Consider the following 24,690-nt stretch of genomic DNA (forward strand, 5'->3'; position numbering starts at 1 on the left):
TCTTCTAGACTTTGGCTTAGGCAAGAATTTCATGACCAAGAACCCAAAGGCAAATGCAATTAAAACAAAGATAAATAGCTGGGACCTAATTAAACTAAAGAGCTTTTGCATGGCAAAAGGAACAGTCAGCAGAGTAAACAGACAACCCACAGAGTGGGAGAAAATCTTCCTAATCTATACATCTGACAAAGGACTAATATCTAGAATCTACAATGAACTCAAATCAGTAAGAAAAAAACAGTCCCAATCAAAAAGTGGTCAGAGGACATGAATAGACAATTCTCAAAAGAAGATATACAAATAGCCAACAAACATATGAAAAAATACTCAACATTGCTAATGATCAGGAAAGTGCAAATCAAAACCACAATGCAATACCACCTTATTTCTGCAAGATTGGCCATAATAAAAAAACCAAAAAACAGTAGATGTTAGCGTGGATGCAGTGATCAGGGAACACTTTTACACTGCTGGTGGGAATATAAACCAGTACTGCCACTGCCACTATGGAAAACAGTATGGAGATTGTTTAAAGAACGAAAAGTAGAAGTCCCATTTGATCCAGCAGTTGCACTACTGGGTATCTACCCAGAGGGAAAAAGTCATTATTTGAAAAAGATACTTGCACACACATGTTTATAGCAGCACAATTAGCAATTGCAGAATCATGGAACCAACCCAGATACCCATCAGTTAACAAGTGGATGAAGAAACTGTGGTGTGTGTGTGTGCATATGCACACACACACACACACACACAATGGAATATTAGCCATAAAAAGGAATGAACTAACAGCATTTGCAGTGTCCTGGATGAGACTGGAGACTATTATTCTAAGTGAAGTAACTCAGGAATGGAAAACCAAACATTGTACTGATGGTGGGAGCTAAGCTATGAGGACACAAAAGCATAAGAATAATTCACTGGACTTTGGGGACTTGGAGAGAAGAGTGAGGGGGAGTGAGGGATAAAAGACTACAAATAGAGTGCAATATATTGCTTGGGCACTAAAAGCTCACAAATCACCTACTGCTAAAGAACTTACTCATGTAACCAAATACCACCTGTTCGCCAATAACTTATGGAAAAATAAAAATAAATAAATCTTATATTCATGAATCAAATTGTTTAATTTCAGTTAATTTGAATCAGTTGTTAAATTGTTTAATTTGTATTTCTTGACTTGATGTACATAGTGACTAATACACAGAGATTTGATACTGCTCTCAAAGATAACATGCTGAGGAAATACAACAGAAACAGATTTTGGACTATTATTTTCTATAAATATTTTTACAGTAAATTATGTTCATGCTTTATTTGAAGTCTAATCAGAGGTTAATAAGTTTATTGCCATATTGAAAAAATTTTTAATCCTGTTGCTCCATAACTCTGATTAGTATTTTATTAACAAATCAGAGTTAGATTTCTGTTTCCTCAAAATTAAGTACAGTTTCCCTCATACATTGCTAGTGGAAATGAAAAGCAGTACAGCTGCTTTGCAAAAGTTTGGCAGTTTCTTAAAAGTTAAACACAGAATAATTACCATCTGAGCCAGCAGATCTGTTCCTAAGTATATACTTAAGAATTTGAAAGCATAAGTCTACACAAAAACTTTTTCACCAATGTTCATAGCAACATTGTTTATAATAGTCAAAAAGTGGAAACAACCCCTATTAACTGATGAATAAATAGATTAAATGTGGTATATCTATACAGTAGAATATCGTTTGGCATAAAAAAAAAGATTGAACCTTGAAAACGTTCTAAGTGAAGTAAGGTTGTCACAAAAAGCTATAAACATATATGATTCGCTTACAAGAAATGTCCCAATAGGCAAATTCATGGAAACAAGAAGTAGATTGGTGGTTGCCAGGGTCTGGGGAAATGGGGAATGTAGAATGACTGGTGATGAGTATAGGTTTTCTTTTTTGCATGATAAAAATATTCTGACGTTAGATCTTTAACAAGCCTGTAAAGACTCTAAAAACCACTGGCTTGTATATTTTAAAAGAGTGAGCTTCATAGTTTGTGAATTATACTGCAGTAGAGCTGTATAAAATTAAATACATTTAAGTGTGGAACAAAATAGCTGTTTTATGGGCTATGTTTTATTCCTTAAATTTAAAAATTTCTAATTAAATTTTCTTCTTCTGTAGAGAAATAACTCTTTTCCTGATGAGAATAATATTGCAAGGCTTCAGGAAGAGCTAATTGCTGTGAAACTGAGAGAAGCAGAAGCCATTATGGGTTTGAAAGAACTTAGACAGCAAGTCAAGGATTTAGAGGAACATTGGCAGGTATATTAATATATTTTGTGTGCTTTTCTAAAAGACAGTAAAACCCGAATATCAAATTTGTAAGAGTTTGAAGTAGCTGATGACCTACAGTAGGAGATGAGTTTAAAGTGTCTCTCACTGACCCTGTTTAATGTCAAAATTGAGAGTATTTATAAACTGAAAGTGCATATAAGCTGTTTCTCCCTCTTATAGTAAAATAAAAGATACATTGTTGTTGTACCATTGTGCCTTGTATAACTTTTTCTGAAAATCTGTAGAAGTATTTCTCCTATGTAGTACATATTTTGTCTTATGTTGATTTTTTGTTTTGTTTTTGTTTTTTTTTTTTTGAGACGGAGTTTTGCTCTTGTTACCCAGGCTGGAGTGCAATGGCGCGATCTCGGCTCACTGCAACCTCCGCCTCCTGGGTTCAAGCAATTCTCCTGCCTCAGCCTCCTGAGTAGCTGGGATTACAGGCATGTGCCACCATGCCCAGCTAATTTTTTGTATTTATTTATTTTTTTTTTTAGTAGAGACGGGGTTTCACCATGTTGACCAGGATGGTCTCGATCTCTCGACCTCGCGATCCACCCGCCTCGGCCCCCCAAAGTGCTGGGATTACAGGCTTGAGCCACCGCGCCCGGCCTTATGTTGATGTTAAATCCGTTGTTGGTTAGTGTGAAACACTAAAAGGATGACAACATTATAAATTTTATCTATAAATGAGTAACTTACTTAGTTATCTTACCAAATAAATCACATTTTTCTGGTATATGCCCACACATTTATTCATGTATGAGGGAAATGTTGACAAGGAACAAAATACATGTTCTATACAAGGACCAAAATTAGGCCTTGACATTTTCATCCTTTTTTTTTTTTTAACCATGTTTTGAAAAGATTGCAATGAACTTGAAATTTTGAAACAAAAAAGACAAAACTTGTCCTTTACCAACAGATACCTTGAGAAACACTGCCTCTAACTTCTTAAATTCCTTCTTTAATGGCCCCATTTTTTTTTTCTGATTTATTGGGATTTCATTGAAGATAATATGAAAAATCTCTCATTAAAAAAAATTAGTGTCTCAGACAAGTGTGGTTCAAAAGAAAAAAATTATAATGAAAATTGTATTCTTTTCAAGAATTAATCCGCAGTATATAGAGAAAAATATTTGAACTATATTTGAGTTTCTGTCCCAGATCTGCCACTGGCTGTGTGATCCTCCCGAAGTTACTTAATCACAATGTTCATTTTCTTACCTGTAAAGTGACGATAACAGTGCCTGATTAATAGGATTTTTTAGGGATTAAATAAAATAATGTGTAGAAAGTGTTTTATATAGCACACCTTGAAATAAGTGCTCAGTAATATTAGCTCTTATTTTGATACTGAGAGTATTTGCGGCAATATAATTTTTTTTTCCGCTTTAGCGGCACCTAGCTCGTACTACTGGGAGATGGAAAGACCCACCTAAGAAAAGTGCTATGAATGAGGTACAAGATGAACTGATGACCATTCGACTTAGAGAAGCTGAAACACAGGCAGAAATAAGAGAAATAAAACAAAGGATGATGGAAATGGAAACACAGGTATGATGAGAAGGCCCAGTATCTTAATAGTATCATTAGCTGATTGAGGGTTTATGCACAGATTGTATCATCCCTAGAATAGAGGTGAACAGTGACGATATGAAACTGTATAGACTGCAATTTTCTAGACCAAATGAAGAGGGCAAAAAATTTTTATCTTTGATTTCTGAGATTTAATCCTCCTTTAAACCATTCAAAGTTCAAGCAAGTCAAATTTTATTTGACTTTATTGAGTAAAACTCATAGCATTGCCCTGCCGCATAACTTGAGAAGAAACACTATGTAGAGCAAAATTTCTCAGCCTCAATACTTTGAACATTTTTGGCTAGAAGATACTTGGTTTTATGGAGCTGGCCTGTGCGTTGTAGATGTTTAGCAGCATCCCTGGCCTGTACCCACTAGATGCCACTCACGTCTCTCCCACCCCAGGTTGCGATGACCAAAAATGTTTCTACACACATTGCCAAATGTCCCCTGGGGACAAAATTGCCCCAGTTGGAAACCACAGACGTATACTATGATGTGAATGATGCTTCATAAAGTTGTTTAATGTGGTGATCCTGGGCAGTGAATTCTAAAATTGCCCTTCTTTCTTCTCAGGTCTCTCTTCTCTCCAATAAATTCTATCTTAAATATACTTAAGATCTACAAAAGTCTTTTTTATGAAACCCATTTGCATGGCAAAGACACATTTGGTTTTCATGTAGTACAGTTGTTTGGACCATATTCTTTATGCTCTGTGAATATTGTTATTTGGCTTTTAAAATATTTATTTAGTCACTAGGGGGCATACTTAACTCATACATCATTCTTTATTCCAATGTGCAAAATGATCATAATCTCAAACATGATAACATGAATATGTAATTTCTTCAGAATAAATATATCTTGTTTTGCATTGTTCAAAGTTATTTTCTTAGATTTTTCTTGTATTATTCTTTATAAAATGCTTTTCACATATTATTTTATAGTATAATTAAAATAGGAAGAGGTTCTATTGAGATTATGAATAGTAGAAATCTAAGTTTTACAATGGGAAGTTTTATTTTTGTAATCAGATATTTTAGTATAGATACTAAAGATGCAAACACAGCTTTTAAGCCAGTGTTGAGGATTTATTTCACAGTGGGTATAGGTGAATAAATCAAATCCAACAGACACGATTTTGAGAACTTGTGAAACACAAAGCACTGTCCCAGCCATTAAAGGACTTACACTTGAGAAAGCAGATGTGCATAGACTATATTAATATAATTCAGAAATTTGGTAAGTAGAGAGGTAGAAATTGCTATGGAGACTAGGAGGAGAAAATTAATTTTAACTAGGTGGTTTGGAGAAAGGTTTCCTAAGGAATTTGTGTTGTCCCTGCCTAGTAATGCTGTCCCTGACAAGTAAGTGTGATTTTGGATGGATTTTGCTGGAAGCGGGTTGGTTTAAGGCATTGGTTCCTAGATGTCAGTATTTGGACTGGTGATGAGTATTTGCTGGAATATAATTTTTTTCTGCTTTAGCGCCACTTAGCTCGTACTACTGGGAGATGGAAAGACCCACCTGAGAAAAATGCTATGAATGAGTCACAAGATGAACTGATGACCATTTGGCTTATAGAAGCTGAAACACAGGCAGAAATAAGAGAAATAAAACACACTCCCTGTGTTTTCATTTCCATCATCCTTTGTTTTATTTCTCATCATGGTGATGATCCAGGCAGTTTTCACATTGATAAATGAAAAATAAATAAAAAAAAATGGTGTGGTGTAATGGTGATGGTATATAGTAATCTAAAGAGCATTATATCAAACACTCATGTATCCACCATTTAGATGAAAAAATTTGTCCATGTAAATCCAGTTCCGTTATTTTAGGGACTTTTAGAAAAGTCTATCAGCAACTGTACCTCAATTAATTGATTCACTCTCTTTGTTGTTGCCAAGAGTGCTACTCTGAACATTCTTGTTTATGTTTCCTTGTTTATATCTTCAAGAGCTTCTTAAGTATAAAGGTTCTTACTGTTTTTGTGTTTGTGTGTGCCATCAACACTTTTGGCAGTCTGGAACCTATGGAACTCTTCTTAAAATAATGTTTTTTAATGCATAAAACCAAATACAAAGGATTGCAAAGCAAGCCACTTCTGTTGAGGTACAGTTGTCAAAATACTAAAAACATTTGTGATGGAGATCACAACAGATACAACACATTCCCATTGCGGGATTCAGGTTTTTAATATTTTGGATTTAGATTTCTTAAGATATGTTTTACTGTATTTTTTCCCATCTTTGAATTTTAATTTATCTGTGTGTTTACATCTCTGGTAAACATTATATAGATGGGTACTTTTTAAAATTCAGTCTCACAAATTATTGTTCAACTCTGAATAGGCTAAAAACCACTGAGTATATGTATACTTGGGGGAGGTCAATTTTATAATGTATGAACTGTATTTCAGTAAAACTATAAAAACCAGCGGGGTGCAGTGACTCATGCCTGTAATCCCAGCATTTTGGGAGGCCAAGACAGGTAGATCAGCTGAGGTCAAGAGTTTGAGACCAGCCTGGCCAACACGGTAAAACCGTCTCTACTAAAAATACAAAAAAAAATTGGCGAGGTGCGATGGCGCATGCCTGTAGTCCCAGCTACTTGGGAGGCTGAGGCAGGAGAATCGCTTGAACCTGGAAGGTGGAGATTGCAGCAGTGAGCCAAGATCATGCCATTGCACTCCAGCCTGGGTGACAGAGTGAGATTCCCTCTCAAAGAAAAAAAAAAAAAAGTATAAAAACCATTTAGTTTCATAGTTTCTTTTGCTGTCATGTTTGGTCTCAGTTTTGTGATTTTATTTGGATTGATAATCTGTCACCTTGCTAGCTATTTTGTTTATTCCATTTGTTCTTTCTTTTTTTCTACCTTCTCTTGGATTTATTAGATATTATGATTCAATTTTTATCTTCAAAATTTATCGGCCGGGCGCGGTGGCTCAAGCCTGTAATCCCAGCACTTTGGGAGGCCGAGGCGGGTGGATCACGAGGTCAAGAGATCGAGACCATCCTGGTCAACATGGTGAAACCCCATCTCTACTAAAAATACTAAAAATTAGCTGGGCATGGTGGCGGGTGCCTGTAATCCTAGCTACTCAGGAGGCTGAGGCAGGAGAATTGCCTGAACCCAGGAGGCGGAGGTTGCGGTGAGCCGAGATCGCACCATTGCACTCCAGCCTGGGTAACAAGAGCGAAACTCCGTCTCAAAAAAAAAAAAATTTATCTTCACTTATTTATACACCTATCAAGAGTTTTTTCAGTGGTTGTTCTAGGTTTTACAATAGAGTTTACCTTCAAATAATAAATTATGAATAATAAATAATTACACAATTCGTGTGTAATCCAAGGCTCTTACAACAGTGTATTTCCAGATCTTTCTACCTCTTTTGTGAAGTTGTCATACATTTTACATATTGTCCAGTCATATAATATATGCTACTAATTTTGCATCAAAGTTACCTTTCATAGAAATGTAAAAATTTTAATGAAATTTGATTTTCCACCGGGCACGGTGGCTCAAGCCTGTAATCCCAGCACTTTGGGAGGCCGAGGCAGATGGATCACAAGGTCAGGAAATCGAGACAATCCTGGTCAACATGGTGAAACCCCATCTCTACTAAAAATACAAAAAATTAGCTGGGCATGGTGGCGCGTGCCTGTAATCCCAGCTACTCAGGAGGCTGAGGCAGGAGAATTGCCTGAACCCAGGAGGCGGAGGTTGCAGTGAGCCGAGATCGCGCCATTGCACTCCAGCCTGGGTAATAAGAGCGAAACTCCGTCTCAAAAAAAAAAAAAAAAGAAGAAGAAGAAATTTGATTTTCCTCCAGGATATTCTGTTTCAGCACTTTTTCTTTGTGTAGATCCATGTTTCTGTCCAGTATCTTATTTTTTCTGCTTAAAGAACTTCTTTTAACATTTTCTGTAGTGCTGGTATACTGGCAGTAGATTCTGTTAGTTTTTGTTTGAGAAAATGTTTATTTCTTCAGTTTTAAAAGATATATTTACAAAATACTGAATTCTGTCTTGACAATTTTTTTCTTTTAACTCTTTAAATCACTCTACTATCTTCTTGTCAGAAACCATGCCAGCCAGGACTCTATTATAGTTCTTATTTTTGTTCTTCAACGTGTAATGTATTGTTTCCTTTGGTGTCTTCAAGCTTTTCTCTTTATTTGTAGCAGGTTGAATATGGTATACCTAGATCTGGGTTTTTTTTTTTTCCCTCTGGGTTTCTTTGATTTGTGGATTTGTGTATGCTGTAAATTTTGGAAAATCTGTGGTTGTTACTTCTTCTTTTCTTTTTGAGACAGAGTTTCACTCTTATTGCCTAGACTATAGTGCAATAAGAGGCAGAGGTTCACCATAACCTCTGCCTCCCAGGTTCAAGTCATTCCCCTGCCTCAACCTCCCAAGTAGCTGGGATTACAGGCATGTACCACCACACCTGTCTAATTTTGTATTTTTAGTAGAGATGGGATTTCTCCGTGTTGGTCAGGCTGGTCTCGAACTCCCGACCTCATGATCTGCCTACCTTGGCCTCCCAAAGTGCTGGGATTACAGGTATGAGCCACCACAGCCGGTCTTTGATTGTTATTTCTTCAAATGTTTCTTCCCATACTCTCTTCTTCAGGGGTTTCAATTATACTTATGTTTGAGGTTGTTGACAACTCTTGGTTTGTCTGTTCTTTGTGTCCCTATTATTTTTCTCTTTGTGTTTTTAGTTTCCATTGACTAAGCCATTTTGACTGACAAATTATTAAGTTGACTTTTCCATTGCTTTGTCAAGTTGATGAGCCATTGAAAGCATTCTTCACATCTGTTAACTGTTTTTCATTTCTGGCTTTTCCTTTATTTTATTTTATTTTTCAAAGAGAGTCTGGCTATGTTGCCCAAGCTGGTCTCAAAGTCCTGAGCTCAAGTAATGTTCCTTCCTTGGCCTCCCAAAGTGCTAGGATTGCAGTCACGAGCCACCATCCCCAGCCCATTTCTAGCTTTTCTTTTTGACCATAGTTTTCATTTTTCTGCTGATATTGCTTATGATAATCTTGTATGTTTTTCACCTTTCCCTTAGAGCCTTTAGCGTATTAATCACAGTTATTTTAAATTCTCTGTCAGATATTATATTAGTCAGGGTTCTCTAGAGGGACAGAACTAATAGGGGAGTTTATTAAGTATTAACTTACACAATCACAAGTTCCCACAATAGGCTGTTCTACAAATTTAGGAGCAAAGAGAGCCAGTTCAAGTCCCAAAACAAAGACCTTGAAGTCCGATGTTCAAGGACAGGAAGCTTCCAGCATGGGAGAAAGATGTAAGCTGGGCTCGTCTCTCCTTTTCATGTTTTTCTGCCTGCCTTATATTCACTGGCAGCTGATTAGATTGTGCCCACCAGTTAGGGTGGATCTACCTTTCCACTGACTCAGATGTAATCTCGTTTGGCAACACTCTCACAGACACACAATACAAAGTATTGATCCTGGATATTAACTCAGTATTAACCATCACAAATCCACCCTTTGTCAACTTAACTTGAACCTATACACATTTCCTGAGATCATATATAATCTTCAAATAAAGACAATGATAAGGTCATAATTATGCCTAACATAATACAGCTATCCTTCATATAACAGGAAATATACCAATCTCTGACTCAAATATTATTAGGTAAACTTAACAATACTTAAATGCTGATATGAAGTCAATAAATCTTATGTCACATGATAAAGACATTTTCTTAGTACATACATGCACAGACATGGTTTTAGCACCACCAGGTAGCTTGCTGATCATCCTGAGGAATGTTGCCATATCAGGGGCTCTTTGTTGGTCTCTGTGGCTGGCAAATTGGGCACTCAGCAGTGGCTGTAACCAGGTCAGCCTTGTTGAGTGGAAGTCTATGTTGCTGAGCCAATACATAACCTCCATCCCTGCCACCATGGCCACTTTGGCCTGGGCTCATTGGGCGATGGCAGAGGTGGCTGAGAAAAGAGGCTGAGTGGTGTCTACAGAACGGGTCGTCCTATCCACTCAATTATTAAACTCCTCTGCTGAGCACTAACATGGGATACAAATATCTTCAGTTTTTGACCACTCAGAGAGGTCTATCCACATACCTCTGGGGAAGAGGTATGTGTTAACAGGCCAACAGCTGTCTCTCAAAAGGAGAGTAGTTATCTGCAGAAGACGGCAGGGCCTTTCTCCAAAATCCTAGAGGCTTCTGCTGTGATTCATCTATGGGGGTCATGAATCTCTGTTTTTATAATTCAAATTAGCATTTTGTCCATTAGACCTAGAAGTTTTCTGCTTGTGTAAATAAAGTAGGAATGCAGCAGGCCTATCCATTTCACTTCTAGGAACACAGTGATTAATTAGCCAGTGCCAGAGCTCTACACAAGTCCAGACTATTCTGATTGCCACTTTGCCTCTGCCATTTATTATAGTAGCTACACCCACCTTGCCTTTGATGGTTGAGTGCCACCACTTGGCCCCTGCCACCTCAGGATTCAATTATTCCCACTGTATTTAAATTTTGTAGTTGAGCGACTGAAGTTCCTACTGTTAGATCTGACATACAGAGAAGAGCAATTACAAGAGTCTTCAAAGATGCAGGTGCTGCCCTCACAAATCTATTTCACAAGATAATGGTCAAGAGTATGTCTTCTGGACCCTCCTAGCTGGGATGAGTAGGTCTAAAGTGACTAATCTATTCCACCATCCCAATCTCCCTAAACCTCTGGATTCCTTTCTCAACATTAAACCAAGGAAGATCAGGCATTTCCAGCTCACTCACAGTGGGCCATCTTTTAATCCATCTTTCAGCTGCAGGCAAATAAACTATTGGAGCCTCTTTTAACTCCCCAAGCTGCAACATGAAATGTAGAGTCCCTACTTCGTGGGCCCAAATCAATAAATTCAGCCTGATTCAAATCTATGTTCCTTCCACCATTATCTCACACCCTTAATATCCATTCCAATGCCTGTGCTTCAAATTTCTGTTTGTATAAATTAGAGAACTCAAGCAGTTCTTTTTGAGTATAGTGCACCTCCTCATTGGCCACACTCAGCCTCACCTCTGAGAGCCTGCTGGGAGTTTAGTCTAGTTATAGGTCTAGAAGCAAACAGGGATGTTGGGGTGGCTCCTAAGGAGAATCAACATAATTTTGCCTGGCAACTGGCTCCGGGGAGGCCATCACTGTTGCCTCAGGCAGTACAGGGTTTATCTCCTCAGACAAAGGTGGAAAGGCTGATGGCAGCATGGGTTGGGGACGGGCTGTTACCACTACTAGGGATGAGGAAGCTGTTCCTTCTGGCCAAAAAGGTTCATCAGAGTTTACAAACCTCAATGTCCCCAGCTTTATCAGGGTCCTCCCACACATGCCCATTCCAAGTTTTAGGGTCTCAGTCTTTTCCAATCAGTGCCCTCATTTTACAGTAGACATCTGACAAGGCTGTGCATGCATTTTTCATGGCAGGTCAGCCACTGGTATGATAAGAGCTTGTGACTGTTTACTGTCTGTCAGGGCAGTCTTGGCAGATTTGAGGCTTAGTATCTGCTTCTGAAGCCCGGAGACAGAATCCCTGAATTCATCATTTTCTTTCTTCACTTTGTCCAGTGAACTCAGGAGCAACCAATGAGCAACCAATGAGCTTCATTAAGTTCTTTCGTTTTCCACGTATAGTCAAAGGTATTATGTATAGAGTCACTGAACTTCTTATCTCTCACAAATGGTAAATCAAGAGTGTGAAATGCATTTATTTTGCATAATTCTCTAAACAGTTCATACCAAGGACTATCAGTGTTCTCCATACTATTAGAAGTAGAGTCCTTGGCATTTTGGGGTTAATCATAGTAAATAGCCAACTCCAGAAGCCCCCAACCAATGAAAGAACTCCATCCTTAATATTCTGTTCATCTAGAACCACACCTGGTATCAAACTTTGTATGAGTCAGGGCTCTCTAGAGGGACAGAACTAATAGGATATATATATAGGAACTAATAGAATATATATATAACATATATAATACACTTATATAAATAATACATAGATGCTATATGTAATACATATGTGTGTGTGTATAAAGGGAAGTTTATTATTAACTTACACAATCACAAGATCCCACAATAGGCTGTCTGCAAGCTGAGGAGCAAGGAGAGCCAATCCGAGTCCCAAAACTGAAGAGCTTGGAGTCCCATGTTGAAGGGCAGGAAGCATCCAGCGCAGGAGAAAGATGTAGGCTGGGAGGCGAGGCCAGTCTCTCCTTTTCATGATTTTCTGCCTGCTTTATATTTTCTGGCAGCTGATTAGATGGTGCCCACCAGATTAAAGGTGGATCTGTCTTTCCCAGCCCCTCGACTCAAATGTTAATCTCTTTTGGCAACACTCTCACAGACACACACAGGATCAATACTTTGTATCCTTCAGTCCGATCAAGTTGACACTCATTATTAACCATCACAGATATTTTTAATATCTGTGGCATATGTAATGCTGGTTCTGTTGATTGCTTTGACTCTTGGGTGAGCTTTGTTTTTCTTTGCCTTTTCCTATGCTTTGTAACTTTTTTGTTGAAAGCTGGATATCTTGTGTAGGACTGCAGACTAAATCAAATAGTGTTGTGCCTGGAAATGGGCACATTTTTCTTTCTGCTAGGCCTCTGATATGGGAGATTCAAGTTAATATAGTCCAGAGATGGGCTGAGTTTGAGGTTTGCTGTTTTTGTAGTTATCAGTGCACTACAGGCTTCAGATTCCCTTAGCAATACCTTATTTTTCCCTTAGCAATACCTTATTTTTAGAGTGGGAGCTGGTTTGCCAGAGGGATTTTGTGTCTTTAGGTCTTCCCTTTGCATAACATTTCAGAAGGATCTGTCTTTAGCAGTATTCCATTTGTTACTTGTTATAAAAGAGTTGGGGGGGGGCAACGGTGTTTTCTGTTGTTCTGATAAAGCCTCAGTCTTAGCCAGGCACAGTGGCTAATGCCATGATCCCCAACACTTAGGGAAGCCCAGGCAAGAGTATCACTTGAGGCCAGGAGTTTGAGACCAGCCTGGACAACCTAGTGAGACCTGTCTCATATAAAAAAATGTCTTAAATTAGCCAGATATAGAGGTATGTGCCTGTAGTCCCAGCTACTTGAGAGGCCAACATGGGAGGGTTGCTTGAGCCCAGCAGTTTGAGGCTGCAGTGAACTGTGATCGCACCACTGCACTCCAGCCTAAGCCACAAAGGAAGATCCTGTTTCTAAATTAAATAAATAAATAAATAAATTCAGTCATAGGCTTCATTATGTCCTTTGATCGGGTGCATTTGGTCTTTTAGTGCTCCTGCCCACCCTTAGATATGGTCCTAAGCACAAAACAGTTCTGCCCCTTTCCCCAGATGCAATGGCTTTCATCAGTGCCTCAAAGACAGCAGTGTTTCTTGGCCCCAAATCCACACAGATTAAAGCATATGTTCCCCACGCAAGGTTTAGTTCCTTCCTATAGTGGCTGGTATTCCCCTTCCTGAGTCCTGTACCATGAAATTTCTTTCTCAAGACTCTTGCCAGTCTTTCTTGTATGTCCCTGTTGGGGTACAAGAGTTTGTGAACTTAAACTTTAAGTCTGCTGCCTCCTGAGCCTCCACACTGTCTAGCCAGCCAATACTTAGCTTCCACCAGTTTGATATTTACTCTAGCTGAATCATTCTTAGCTTGTGGATGTTTGTGCCCTTGGTGAGAAAGTGCTTAAATCTCATCCTATCTCTCTTAGAAGGCTCCCATAGAGTTTGGCTAGCTTTCTTTGTTTCCTTCATTTTGGCTCACTGCAACCTCCACCTCCCGGGTTCAAGAGATTCTTCTACCTCAGCTGCCCAAGTATCTGGGACTACGGGTGCATGCCACCACTCCCTGCTAATTTTTGTATTTTTATTGGAGGCGGGGTTTCATCGTATTCGGGCTGGCCTCGAATTCCTGACCTCGTGATCTGCCCGCCTTGGCCTCCCAAAGTGCTGAGATTACAGATGTGAGCCACCATGCCCGGCCTTCCCTTTTTTCACTGGAAGGGTGGGAAGAGTAGTACTTTGAGCTCTTCATCCCAAATCACAAATCAAAACTTCTGATTATGATGTATTTGTGATAGTTTTATTTTGTACTTTTGGTTTCTTTCTTTTTTGCTCCTATGTTTGTTCTTCCTTTCCTCTTCTTTATTGGATTAATTTAGTTTTTTCTTTCACTTTCAGTTTGACTGTTATAATTCCTTTTGTTTCCTGTTAGTATTTAGTACCTGAAAAAAATTGGAAGTGCTTACCTGGCTGAACAAAGTCTAAAGTTAGTCTTCAACTCTGTATCCCTTCCAAACATTTATAAGGGCCTGTAAAGAACTTTATGTGTTCTTCTGACTTACAAGTTATTGTACATTTTTTAATACCTCTGAACTACTAGATATTATTATTATTTTATGGATTCAGAGCTTATCTGGATTTGTTCCTGTTAACCAATTATTGTTGCTCTGAGTTCTTTTTTTTTTATTTAGTTTAGTTTAGTTTTTGTTTTTTTAATAGAGTCTCACTGTTTTGCCCAGGCTTAAGTGTGGTGGCTCTTCACAGGCTCCATCATATCTCACTACAGCTTCAAGCTCCTGACCTCAAACAGTTCTGCCCCAGCCTCCCAAGTAGCTGGGATTACAGGCTGCTCTCTACTCTTATATTTGACAGTTTCTAATTTCCAACCTGCGTTGTAAATCTGTCACTTTCTTAAAATTACTTTTCTCCCTTGTGTGATAGTATAGGACAGTATACTACTATAGGGTGAAGTTTTTTTTTTTAAGCACTACAAATTTTTGCTGTTGAAATATCTGCTAGACATTTTATTATCCTTCCTTTATAGATTTCAGTTTTCCCCTTGATTTGCCTCTGTAGCATTCTAAGTTTTGTTACAGTATATTTTGGCGGAGATTTGTTTGTATTTATCCTGGTTGCAACTAGTTGTGTTTCCTGAACTGTAGATTCATATCTTCTATTTCTTAAATTGTAAAACATTCTCAAATATTACCATCTCTTAGACCATCATATCTCACTTTTTTTTTTCTATTTTATCCTGTAACCTCTATTAGGTATATTTTGGACCTTATTCTATTTTCTGTGTCAAATGACTTCTTCTAGGACACTGATTATATCTTCAGTGCATTAATCTCCAATCTAATCCATTCATTGAATTTTTAATATCAGTGGCTATATGTATAGAAATTTTCTTTAGTTATTTTTCTGATTTGCTTAATGTTTTTGATAGTGACTTGTTCTTGGCTTCTTGGCTTATGTTTTGGCATCTTCCTTTTATGTCATTAATACTGTAATTTTAGGCATAAACTGTTATAAAAAGTTCTATAATTTATTATCTCTCAAGCTCTTAAAATATATTTTTTTCTGTCTGCTGTCTCTCACTCATGGTAGTTCTTGGATTTTATGTATATTTTGTAATGCTGAATTATGGTCTTGTGTTCAGGGATGCAGGGAGGGAGTTTTATCTGTGGAAATTATTTGCAGCTTATGTCAAAGATGTGTCCCTCTGAAGTGTAGTTATTTGTTTTAATGGTAGCAGGTAAGACAGTAAAAAGAGACTGCGATACATTTTGAATACAATACTAAGAAGTTTACTTAATTTTGTAGACAGACTTATTTGTTGATTCAAAATGAGAAAGAAACCAGGTGCAGTGGCTCATTCCTGTGTTCGCAGGATTTTGGGAGACCAAGATGGGAGGATCGCTTGAGCTCAGGAGTTCAAGAATGGCCTGAGCAACATAGCAAGACCTCATCTCTACTAAAAATAAAAAAAAAATATCTGGGTATGGCGGCGTGTGCCTATGGTCCCAGCTATTCAGGAGATCAAGGCAGGAGAACTGGGAGATTGAGGCTGCACGTGAGCTGTGATTGTGCCTTTGCACTCCATCCTGGGCCATAGAACAAGCCCCTCTAAGACCCTATCTAAAAAAAAAAAAAAAAGAGAGAGAGAGAGAGATTGAAAATGAGAAAGACCAGAGTATGTGTTACAGGAAGATAAGTAAAAGTAAAGATGAAGCAAGTTTTAAATAGTTGAAAGTTTTACAGCTTACATCTATTAGATGATCTAAATTTTTTCATTCAAACTGGAGGCAGGGTCTTTTTCATAGGGTGAGATAAAATAGGAACAATAATGGTAACAACTGAAAATTTATTAAGTGTCAAAAATTTCCCTGGTGCGGTGGCTCACGCCTGTAATCTCTAAGCACTTTGGGAGGCCTAGGTGGGTAGATCACTTGAGGTCAGGAGTTCCATACCAGCCTGGCCAACGTGGTGAAACTCCGTCTCTACTAAAAGTACAAAAATTAGCAGGGCATGGTGGTGGGTGCCTTTAATCCCAGCTACTTGGAAGGCTGAGGCAGGAGAATCACTTGAACCCAGGAGGGCAGAGGTTGTAGTGAGCCAACATCATGCCACTACACTCCAGCCTGGGCAACAAAGCGAGACTCCATCTCAAAAATACAATAATAATAATAATAATAATAAAATCTGAACGCATTGTGTGAGACTTGTTTCATAAACTTTTCTCCTAGAGTATCTGATCTTCACAACATAGCCTCAAAGGGCAAGTAGTACTATGTCCATTGAAATTTGGTAGGATTAACTTGGCCAAGCTTTAAGAACTGTTAAATGAGAACTTAGACTTTTACGTCTTTTGGTTGTGAAAGTCCTACTGTTTCTTTCAGGCCTCTGATAGAATAATTTAGGGTTGAGAGAATGCAGTCTCGGTCATACATGAGTGTGAAAATTACCTCAAGTTAGTTCAAGATCTGTATGTTTTTTAGCGCTTTTTATAATTATAATGCAATCAACAACTAGCATTTGTTGCTGCATATTAGGCCCTGTTACACATATTATCTCATTTAATTCTGAAGACACCAAAATGAGAAAGTATTTTGTATACATTTTTCAAATAAAGAAACAGAGACAGAGATACTAGCTTGTTTGCTTAATGACCAAATATTAAAACCAGAATTCAAAATCTGTTCTTCATGAAATAACACTGTGCTGGACATTGAGAGCACGTAGAGGTACACATATGCCATATTTTGTGACATCAAGTTTACAGCCCAATAAATAATGATGGGGTCTTTTTTTTTTTTTTTCTTTGAGACAGAGTCTTGCTGTCACCCAGGCTGGAATGCAGTAGCACAATCTTGGCTCGCTGCAACCTCTACCTCCTGGGTTCCAGTGATTCTTGTGCCTCAGCCTCCCAAATAGTTGGGATTGCAGATGTGCACCAGCATCCCCAGCTAATTTTTGTATTTTTAGTAGAGACAGGGTTTTACCATGTTGGTCAAGCTAGTCTCAAACTTCCGGCCACAAGTGATCTGCCCATTTTGACCTCCCAGAATGCTGGGATTGCAAGCATGAGCCACTGCACCAGGCCTGATGGTACCTTTTTGACTGGTTTGTACTTTCTTTCTGGAACTGGAAAGAGGATTGAAATTCACCATTCCTGTATCTATCCACTTTGTACTCCCATTGCCAATCTTAGAAAGGAACACCTTCAAGTTGTATGTAAGCATTTTAATACTTTACAGCTATTTTTTATATAAATGGTATATTGAGGTATAATTAGTTTTTAATATTGATATTATGCATTCCTTTGGATGACTTCATTTTAAAAGCAGTTTTGTATCTTATTTTTTTAATGTTGATTTGTTGAATAACATTGACCTATAACTAATAACATTTTAAATAATACTATAGTGGTGTAAAATGGATAGGTATTTTTTGTTAAATTTTCAGGTCTTGTATCTATAGTCTTTGAGTATTTATATTTCTGATTATTAGAACCAGATCAATAGTAACCAGCTTCGAAGAGCAGAACAAGAGGTGGTTCGCCTACAGGAGAAAGTGCAGTATCTTTCTGCACAGAACAAAGGACTCCTTACTCAATTAAGTGAAGCAAAGCGCAAACAAGCAGAGATTGAATGCAAGGTAAATATGTCAATTAACTGATTTTGGTTTTTTGTCAATATATAATAATATAATAATGCCTTTTTTGGGTTTGTCTCATCATGATTAGATTATCTTAAAAACAAAACAAAAAGGCTAGTCCTGTTTTCTACTTATTTTGAACTTGTTTTGGTAGTTGCTTTCAAACCAGGTTAGCTCATCTTGCTTCTGTAGTGGATTTCAGTCAAGAAACCTTTTCTGTCACTTCCTTGGTTAATTTAATTTCCTGCATTGGCATTTAATAGTATCTCTTTACACTTTTTCTTTTGACTGGTAACTTTAACACCAGAGGTTTTATTGGCTTGATCAAAAAAATATCGGTCATTTACAGAGGTTAGGGCTCCTCTGCTTTGATTGGCATCTTATTAGTGGGCAATTAACATTGACATATGTTTTCTGGATGTTTTCTGGATAGACTGGAGAGCAAGTGAAATGTTTGTGTACCAGTGGGTTGGGAAAAATGCATTATGTTACCCATTATTATTTTAATCAGTTAAATACTTTGGCTTTTTTGTGAAGTGTTTGGATTCAAAAAGCATCAAAAAGAATGCAAGTACATTCTTTCGTAAAGTAAATTTAAAGTATAGCAGTGGTGAGAGCATAGGGAAAGGCAATGAGATGGAAGAAGAGTGGGGAGGGTTTGGGGCGAGGGAGGGAGGGAGGGGGGAGAGAGAGAGAGAGAGAGAGAGAGAGAGTGTGTGTGTGTGTGTGTGTGTGTGTGTGTGTGAAATAACTAAAGAGATGACTATAGACTAGGAATTAGGATGGATTACTAAAGGCAAGTTATGGGATTTAAAAAAATAAACTAGGCATCTACATTTCCATGGTGAGATAGTAGGAATGATGCCCTTTAAAGATTCCAGCCTTATTATTGTATAAGAAATAAGACTTTAGATGGCACATATAAAGCTGTAATTCCATCAACTTATTGGGGTGTCATTAAAAACCAAGAGTGAAGCTTGAGTGGTTTATCAGTGTCACTGAAATCCAGAGATGAAATTACATCCTTATAAATATGCATGACTGTTACAATTTATACTGACAGAAATCTCTAGGCAGTACTGAAATTTGTGCAAAGCATAGTCACTTTTGAAGGATATTAAACTAGTTTATAAATAAAATATTAAATGAGGTATCAATCTGATTTGTCATACCAATATCTGAGTTTTTATTATGCTAAATTGTCTGTGCTGACATCTTTTTTTTTTTTTTTTTTTTTTGAGACAGAGTTTCACTCTTGTTACCCAGGCTGGAGTGCAATGACGCGATCTCGGCTCACCGCAACCTCTGCCTCCTGGGTTCAAGCAATTCTCCTGCCTCAGCCTCCTGAGTAGCTGGGATTACAGGCACGCGCCACCATGCCCAGCTAATTTTTTGTATTTTTAGTAGAGACGGGGTTTCACCACGTTGACCAGGATGGTCTCGATCTGTTGACCTCGTGATCCACCCGCCTCGGCCTCCCAAAGTGCTGGGATTACAGGCTTGAGCCACCGCGCCAGGCCTGTGCTGACACCTTACAGAGAACTAAATTCAGTCTTTTATGTATTATTGGTGTTAGTTTTCCTTAAACATATTTTGATAACTGTGTTACTAGATTTAATAATGCTCTTCAAATGCCATAGTACCTGTTGAGCACAGTAAAATGTTCTTTGGAAATAAATCTTTGAGGAGCTTGCTTTTGAAAACAATTTTCTTTGAACTTATCTAAGTAATGGGCTCAGATTCAGAATATTAAAGGATTTTACAAACTAATATGGGATTTTATTTAGTTTTTAATTGTTCATTAATACCTCTGTGAAGTATGTTATAGGTGCAGACTCTGTTATTTCCCCGTGTTTAAACTTTGTGTTAATTTATTCAGTCTTTTGTAATGCTTTTTGCAGATTTTGAGAATGACCAATGTATTGTTATGCAGAATGCACCTAGTACATTCTGATTAAATGTATATATTTTACCTTGTTGTGTTGGAATGATTCAGAAACAAAGTTAATTTTTCAAAAAGCCAGTCATTGAAATAAATCTGATTCATTTTCATTTAATATAAGATTATAGCTTATGACTAATTTATAATTATTAAAGCTTTTTATTTTTTATTTGTGTAAGATGTGTGGATATTGTTTATAATTTTAATGTTGTTTTCCCTCTACAACTGAATTTGAATGTTCTCACTTAAAGACGAAATATTACAGGCCTGTGAACCCCAGTTTCAAAATGCAAAACCCTCTAAAACCCTAGAGTTTTTTCATAAATTTCACACAAATTCCTTTGGAGGCAAAACTTAATTTGAATTGATATATGGTCATTTATAATTTTTATTTATTCTACTTGATGTGAACATTTATATCTCACTGCTTCATTGTATATATTAAGTATATTGTTTCATTATAGGTGCTGCCTTATATACCCTGCTGGATTATACTAATGTATGGTTTATGTGACCTATTACTTTTCTAAAGTATGAAAAATCTGAATTCCAAACACACCTGGTTTATTTTGTTTTGGTTTCGTTTGCTGCACTAGAACAAGGAAGAAGTGATGGCTGTGAGGCTCCGGGAAGCAGACAGCATAGCTGCCGTGGCTGAACTACAACAACACATTGCTGAGCTTGAAATCCAGGTACCATATGAAAATAATAAAGTACATGTAAAAATATAGATTCTTCTATCCTCTTTGTCTGAACAGCAACTTACTCTTTATCCTCATGACTGTGATTCTTTTTCAACACTTACTTATTTCCAACTTCATTTTTTTTATTGTGGTAAAATAGACATAAAACTTACCATTTAAAAGTATATAGTTCCGTGGCATTATGTATATTTGACATTGTTGTGCAGGCATCACCATCATCCATGTCCATAACTGAACTTCTCTCACTGAACCTCTATGCTTATTAAATACTAACTTCCCACTCCCTTCCTCCCCTAGCAACTGGCAACCACCATTCTATGTTGTCTCTATAAATTTGACCACTCTGGTTACCTTATGTAAGTGGAATCATACAATACAGTCATATGCTGCATAAGGAGCATAAATGATGATGGTCCCATAGGATGATAACGGACCTGAAAAATTGCTGTTGCCTAGTAACTGTAGCCATCATTATGTTATCGTACAACACATTACTCATGTGTTTGTGATGAGGCTGGTATAAACAAACCCACTGGACTGCCACTCTTATAAAAGTATAGCACATATAGTTGTGTATAGTATATAATAATAATAAATGACTATGTTACTGGTTCATATATTTACCATTTGTTGTTTTGCTATACTATTATTGTTATTTTAGAGTATACTTCTACTTATATAAAAAGAGTTAACTGTAAGACAGTCTCAGATCCTTCAGGAGGTTTTCCGGAAGGCATTGTTTTCATAGAAGATGACAGCTTCATGTGTGTTATTGGCCTGAGGACCTTCCAGCGGGACAAGATGTGGAGGGTGAAGATAGTGATATTGGTGATGCTGACCCTGTGTAGGCCTAAGCTAATATGTATGTTTGTGTCTTAGTTTTTAACACAGATGTTTTATTTATTTATTTATTTATTGAGACAGGATCTCACTCTGTTGTCCAGGCTGGAGTTTAGTGGCACAGTCATAGCTCACTACAGATCCAGCTCCTGGCTCAAACAGTCCTCATCAGCTTCCCCAGTACCGGGGACTACAGGCACACACCACCACACCCACCTTGCTTGCTTGCTTGCTTGCTTAGTTAGTTAGTTAGTAGCAATGGGGTTTCACTTTGTTGGCCAGGCTGCTTTCGAATTCCTGGCCTCAAATGATCTACCTACCTCAGCCTCCCGCAGTGTTGGGGTTACAAGTGTGAGCCACCTCACCCAGCGTTAATGTTTTTTTTTAACTTACAAAATTTTTTGTTCATCAGGTGCAATGGCTTACTCCAGATCAGTAAGCTGTGATCACGCCACCGCACTCCAGTCTGGGCCACAGAGTGAGACCTTGTTTCAAAAAATACATTCATTAAAAAATAAAACTAAAATTAAAAATAGAAAAAAGCTTACAGAATAAAGATATAAAAAATATTTTGTATAGCTCTACAGTATGTTTGTGTTCTAAGCTAAATGTTATAAAAGAGTAAAGTTTACAAAATACTCAGTTTATAAATAAAAATTTTATAAAAATGTTACAGTAAGCTAAAGTTTACTCTTTTATTGAAAGAGAAACCTTTTTTTTTTTTTTTTAAGATGGGGGTTTCACCATGTTGGTCAGGCTGTTCTTGAACTCCCAATCTCAGGTGATCCACTCATCTTGGCCTCCAAACAAAGTGCTTGGATTACAGGTGTGAGCCACTACGTCCAGCCGAGAAACCTTTTTTTTTTTTTTTTTTTTTTGAGACTCTCGCTCTGTTACCAGGCACCAGGCCTGGAGTGCAGTGGCACAATCTCGGCTCACTGCAATCTCTGCCCAGGTTCAAGCAATTCTCCTGCCTCGGCCTCCCGTGTAGCTGGGACTACAGGCGTGCGCCACCACACCCAGCTAATTTTTGTATTTTTAGTAGAGACGGGGTTTTACCATGTTGGCCAGGATGGTGTCGATCTCTTGACCTCCTGATCTGCCCACCTCGGCCTCCCAAAGTGCTGGGATTACAGGCGTGAGCCACTGTGCCCGGCTGATAAGCCGTTTTTAATAATTTTTTGTAGCCTAAGCACATAGTGTTTATAAAGTCTACAGTAATGTATGTCCTAGGACTTCACATTCATTCACTACTCACTGACTCACCTAAAGCAACTTCTAGTCCTGCAAGCTTCATTCTTGATAAGTGCTCTATACAGATATACTATTTTTATCTTTTATAACATACTTTCCCTGTGCCTTTTCTATGTTTAGGTATGCAAATACTGACCATTGTGTTACAATTGCCTACAGTACCCAGTGCAGTAACATGCTGTGCAGGTTTGTAGTCTAGGAGCAATAGGCTATACCATATAGACTAGGTATACAGTAAGCTATACCATGTAAGTTTGTGTAAGTGCACTTTGTGATGTTAGCATGATGAAACTGCATAACGATGCATTTCTCAGAACTAACCTCCATCGTTAAGAGATGTGTGACTGTATTTTTCCTTTTGTGACTGGCTTATTTCACTTAGTTTGATGTTCTCAATGTTCATTCATGTTGTAGTATATGTCCAAATTTTCTTGATTTTTAAAGCTGAATAATATACCACATTTTTTATCTGTTCATTCATTGATGGACATTTAGAGTGCTTCCTTGTTTCAGCTATTGTGAATAATGCTGCCATGAACACAGGTGTACAAATTTCTGTTCAGTCCCTGCTTTTATTTGAGTACATAGAAGTGAGATTGTTGGATCATATAGTAGTTGTTTAATTTTCTAAGAAACTGCTATACCATTTTCCACAGAACCTATACCATTTTACATTTCTACCAGCAGTGCCTGAGGATTTGATCTTTTCCACATTCTCACCAATACCTGTTAATTTTGTTGTTGTTGTTGTTTTTATAATTACCATCCTAATGGGTATGACCTGGTATCTCATTGTGGTTTTGATTTCCTAATGATTCACCATTTTGGGCATATTTTCACGTGCTTATTTTGCATTTATGTATCTTTTTTGGAGAAATGGCTACTCAGGTCCTTTGCTTAATTGAATCAGGTTGTTTGTTGTTTTTGTTGTTGAGTTATAGGAGTTGTATATTCTCAATATCATTTTCTTATCAGATCTGTGATTTGCAAATATCTTCTTCCATTATGTTTGTTGCCTTTTCTCTGTTGATAGTGTCTTTTGCATGAAAGTTTTGAATTTTGCTGAATCAACTTACCTGGGGTTGAGTTTTGTTTGTTTGTTTTTTCCTTTTTTTTTTTTGGTGGTGTTGACTGTGTTCCAAGTCCATTTTTTAGTGAAAATTTATCATATTTCCATATTATCAAAACTACATGTTTTGACAGGGCACAGTAGCTCACACCTGTAATCCCAGTGCTTTAAGAGGCCAGGATTGCGGGATCGGTGGAGGGCAAGACAAGCCTGGGCAATATAATGAGACCCTGTCTCTACAAAACAATTTTTAAAAATTAGCTGAGTGCATGATGGTACACCCTATAGCCCTTGCTACTTGGAAGGCCGAGGTGGAACGATCCCTTCAGAAGTAGGAGTTCCACATTACAGTGAGCTATGATCAAGCCACTGCACTCCAGTCTGAGTGACAGAGTGAGACCTTGTCTCTAAAAAAATGTTTTTAAAATAAAATTGTGTTTTGTCACTTCTTATGCTTTACTTCTTCTTGTATAACATGATAAAAGTAATAAGTTTTCCCTATGGACAAAATATTATATTTAAAATCTTACGTCTTTCAAGAGTTCATACAGGTTAAAGTGTATTGCTGCTCAACTCTTCAGTCTTTCAAAATAGAAAGTCTTAAGTATTAAACTAAATGAAAGGTAATTTGAATCATTTTTCGAACTTTTTTTTGAGTCTTCAGTAGCATTTCTCTTCTCCCTACCACTCCGTTAGTTCATCTGCTTACCCCTTACCTGAGCTGTTGTTGTAACCTCCCATCCAATTTCCTTTTCTCCAGCTTCAGCTCTTCTGCAGTTACAAAAGCTGTCTCTCTAAAACACAGAAATTTTATTGACTGACTTTAAAATACCAAGTCACATCAAAACTCCTTAGCATAAAATCCTTTTTATTATTGCCCAAACTGAATTTCTAGCTTCATCTATCACCATTATCTTCCCATCCTCATCCCCCACAGATACATGCTGTGCTCTACCTATTGTGAATTATCTTATTCCTGCAACTTTCACATTCTTTCC

At 37.6% G+C, this 24,690-nt stretch overlaps 1 protein-coding gene across 6 annotated transcripts in view; it reads left to right on the forward strand.

Annotated features, from left to right (window-relative positions):
- Positions 1 to 24,690, forward strand: part of EVI5 (ecotropic viral integration site 5) — a 215,300-nt gene that overhangs the window by 125,317 nt on the left and 65,293 nt on the right. For all 6 annotated transcript variants that reach the window (XM_074381419.1, XM_039460946.2, XM_074381421.1 and 3 more), the window contains 4 exons: positions 2,160 to 2,300; positions 3,711 to 3,869; positions 17,737 to 17,883; positions 20,422 to 20,517. In XM_074381419.1, coding sequence (XP_074237520.1) covers positions 2,160 to 2,300; positions 3,711 to 3,869; positions 17,737 to 17,883; positions 20,422 to 20,517 — 543 coding nt within the window. The remainder of the gene's footprint in view (positions 1 to 2,159; positions 2,301 to 3,710; positions 3,870 to 17,736; positions 17,884 to 20,421; positions 20,518 to 24,690) is intronic.

The sequence above is a fragment of the Saimiri boliviensis genome, chromosome 11 (assembly GCF_048565385.1).
Source record: "Saimiri boliviensis isolate mSaiBol1 chromosome 11, mSaiBol1.pri, whole genome shotgun sequence".
Classification (NCBI taxonomy): Eukaryota; Metazoa; Chordata; class Mammalia; order Primates; family Cebidae; genus Saimiri; species Saimiri boliviensis.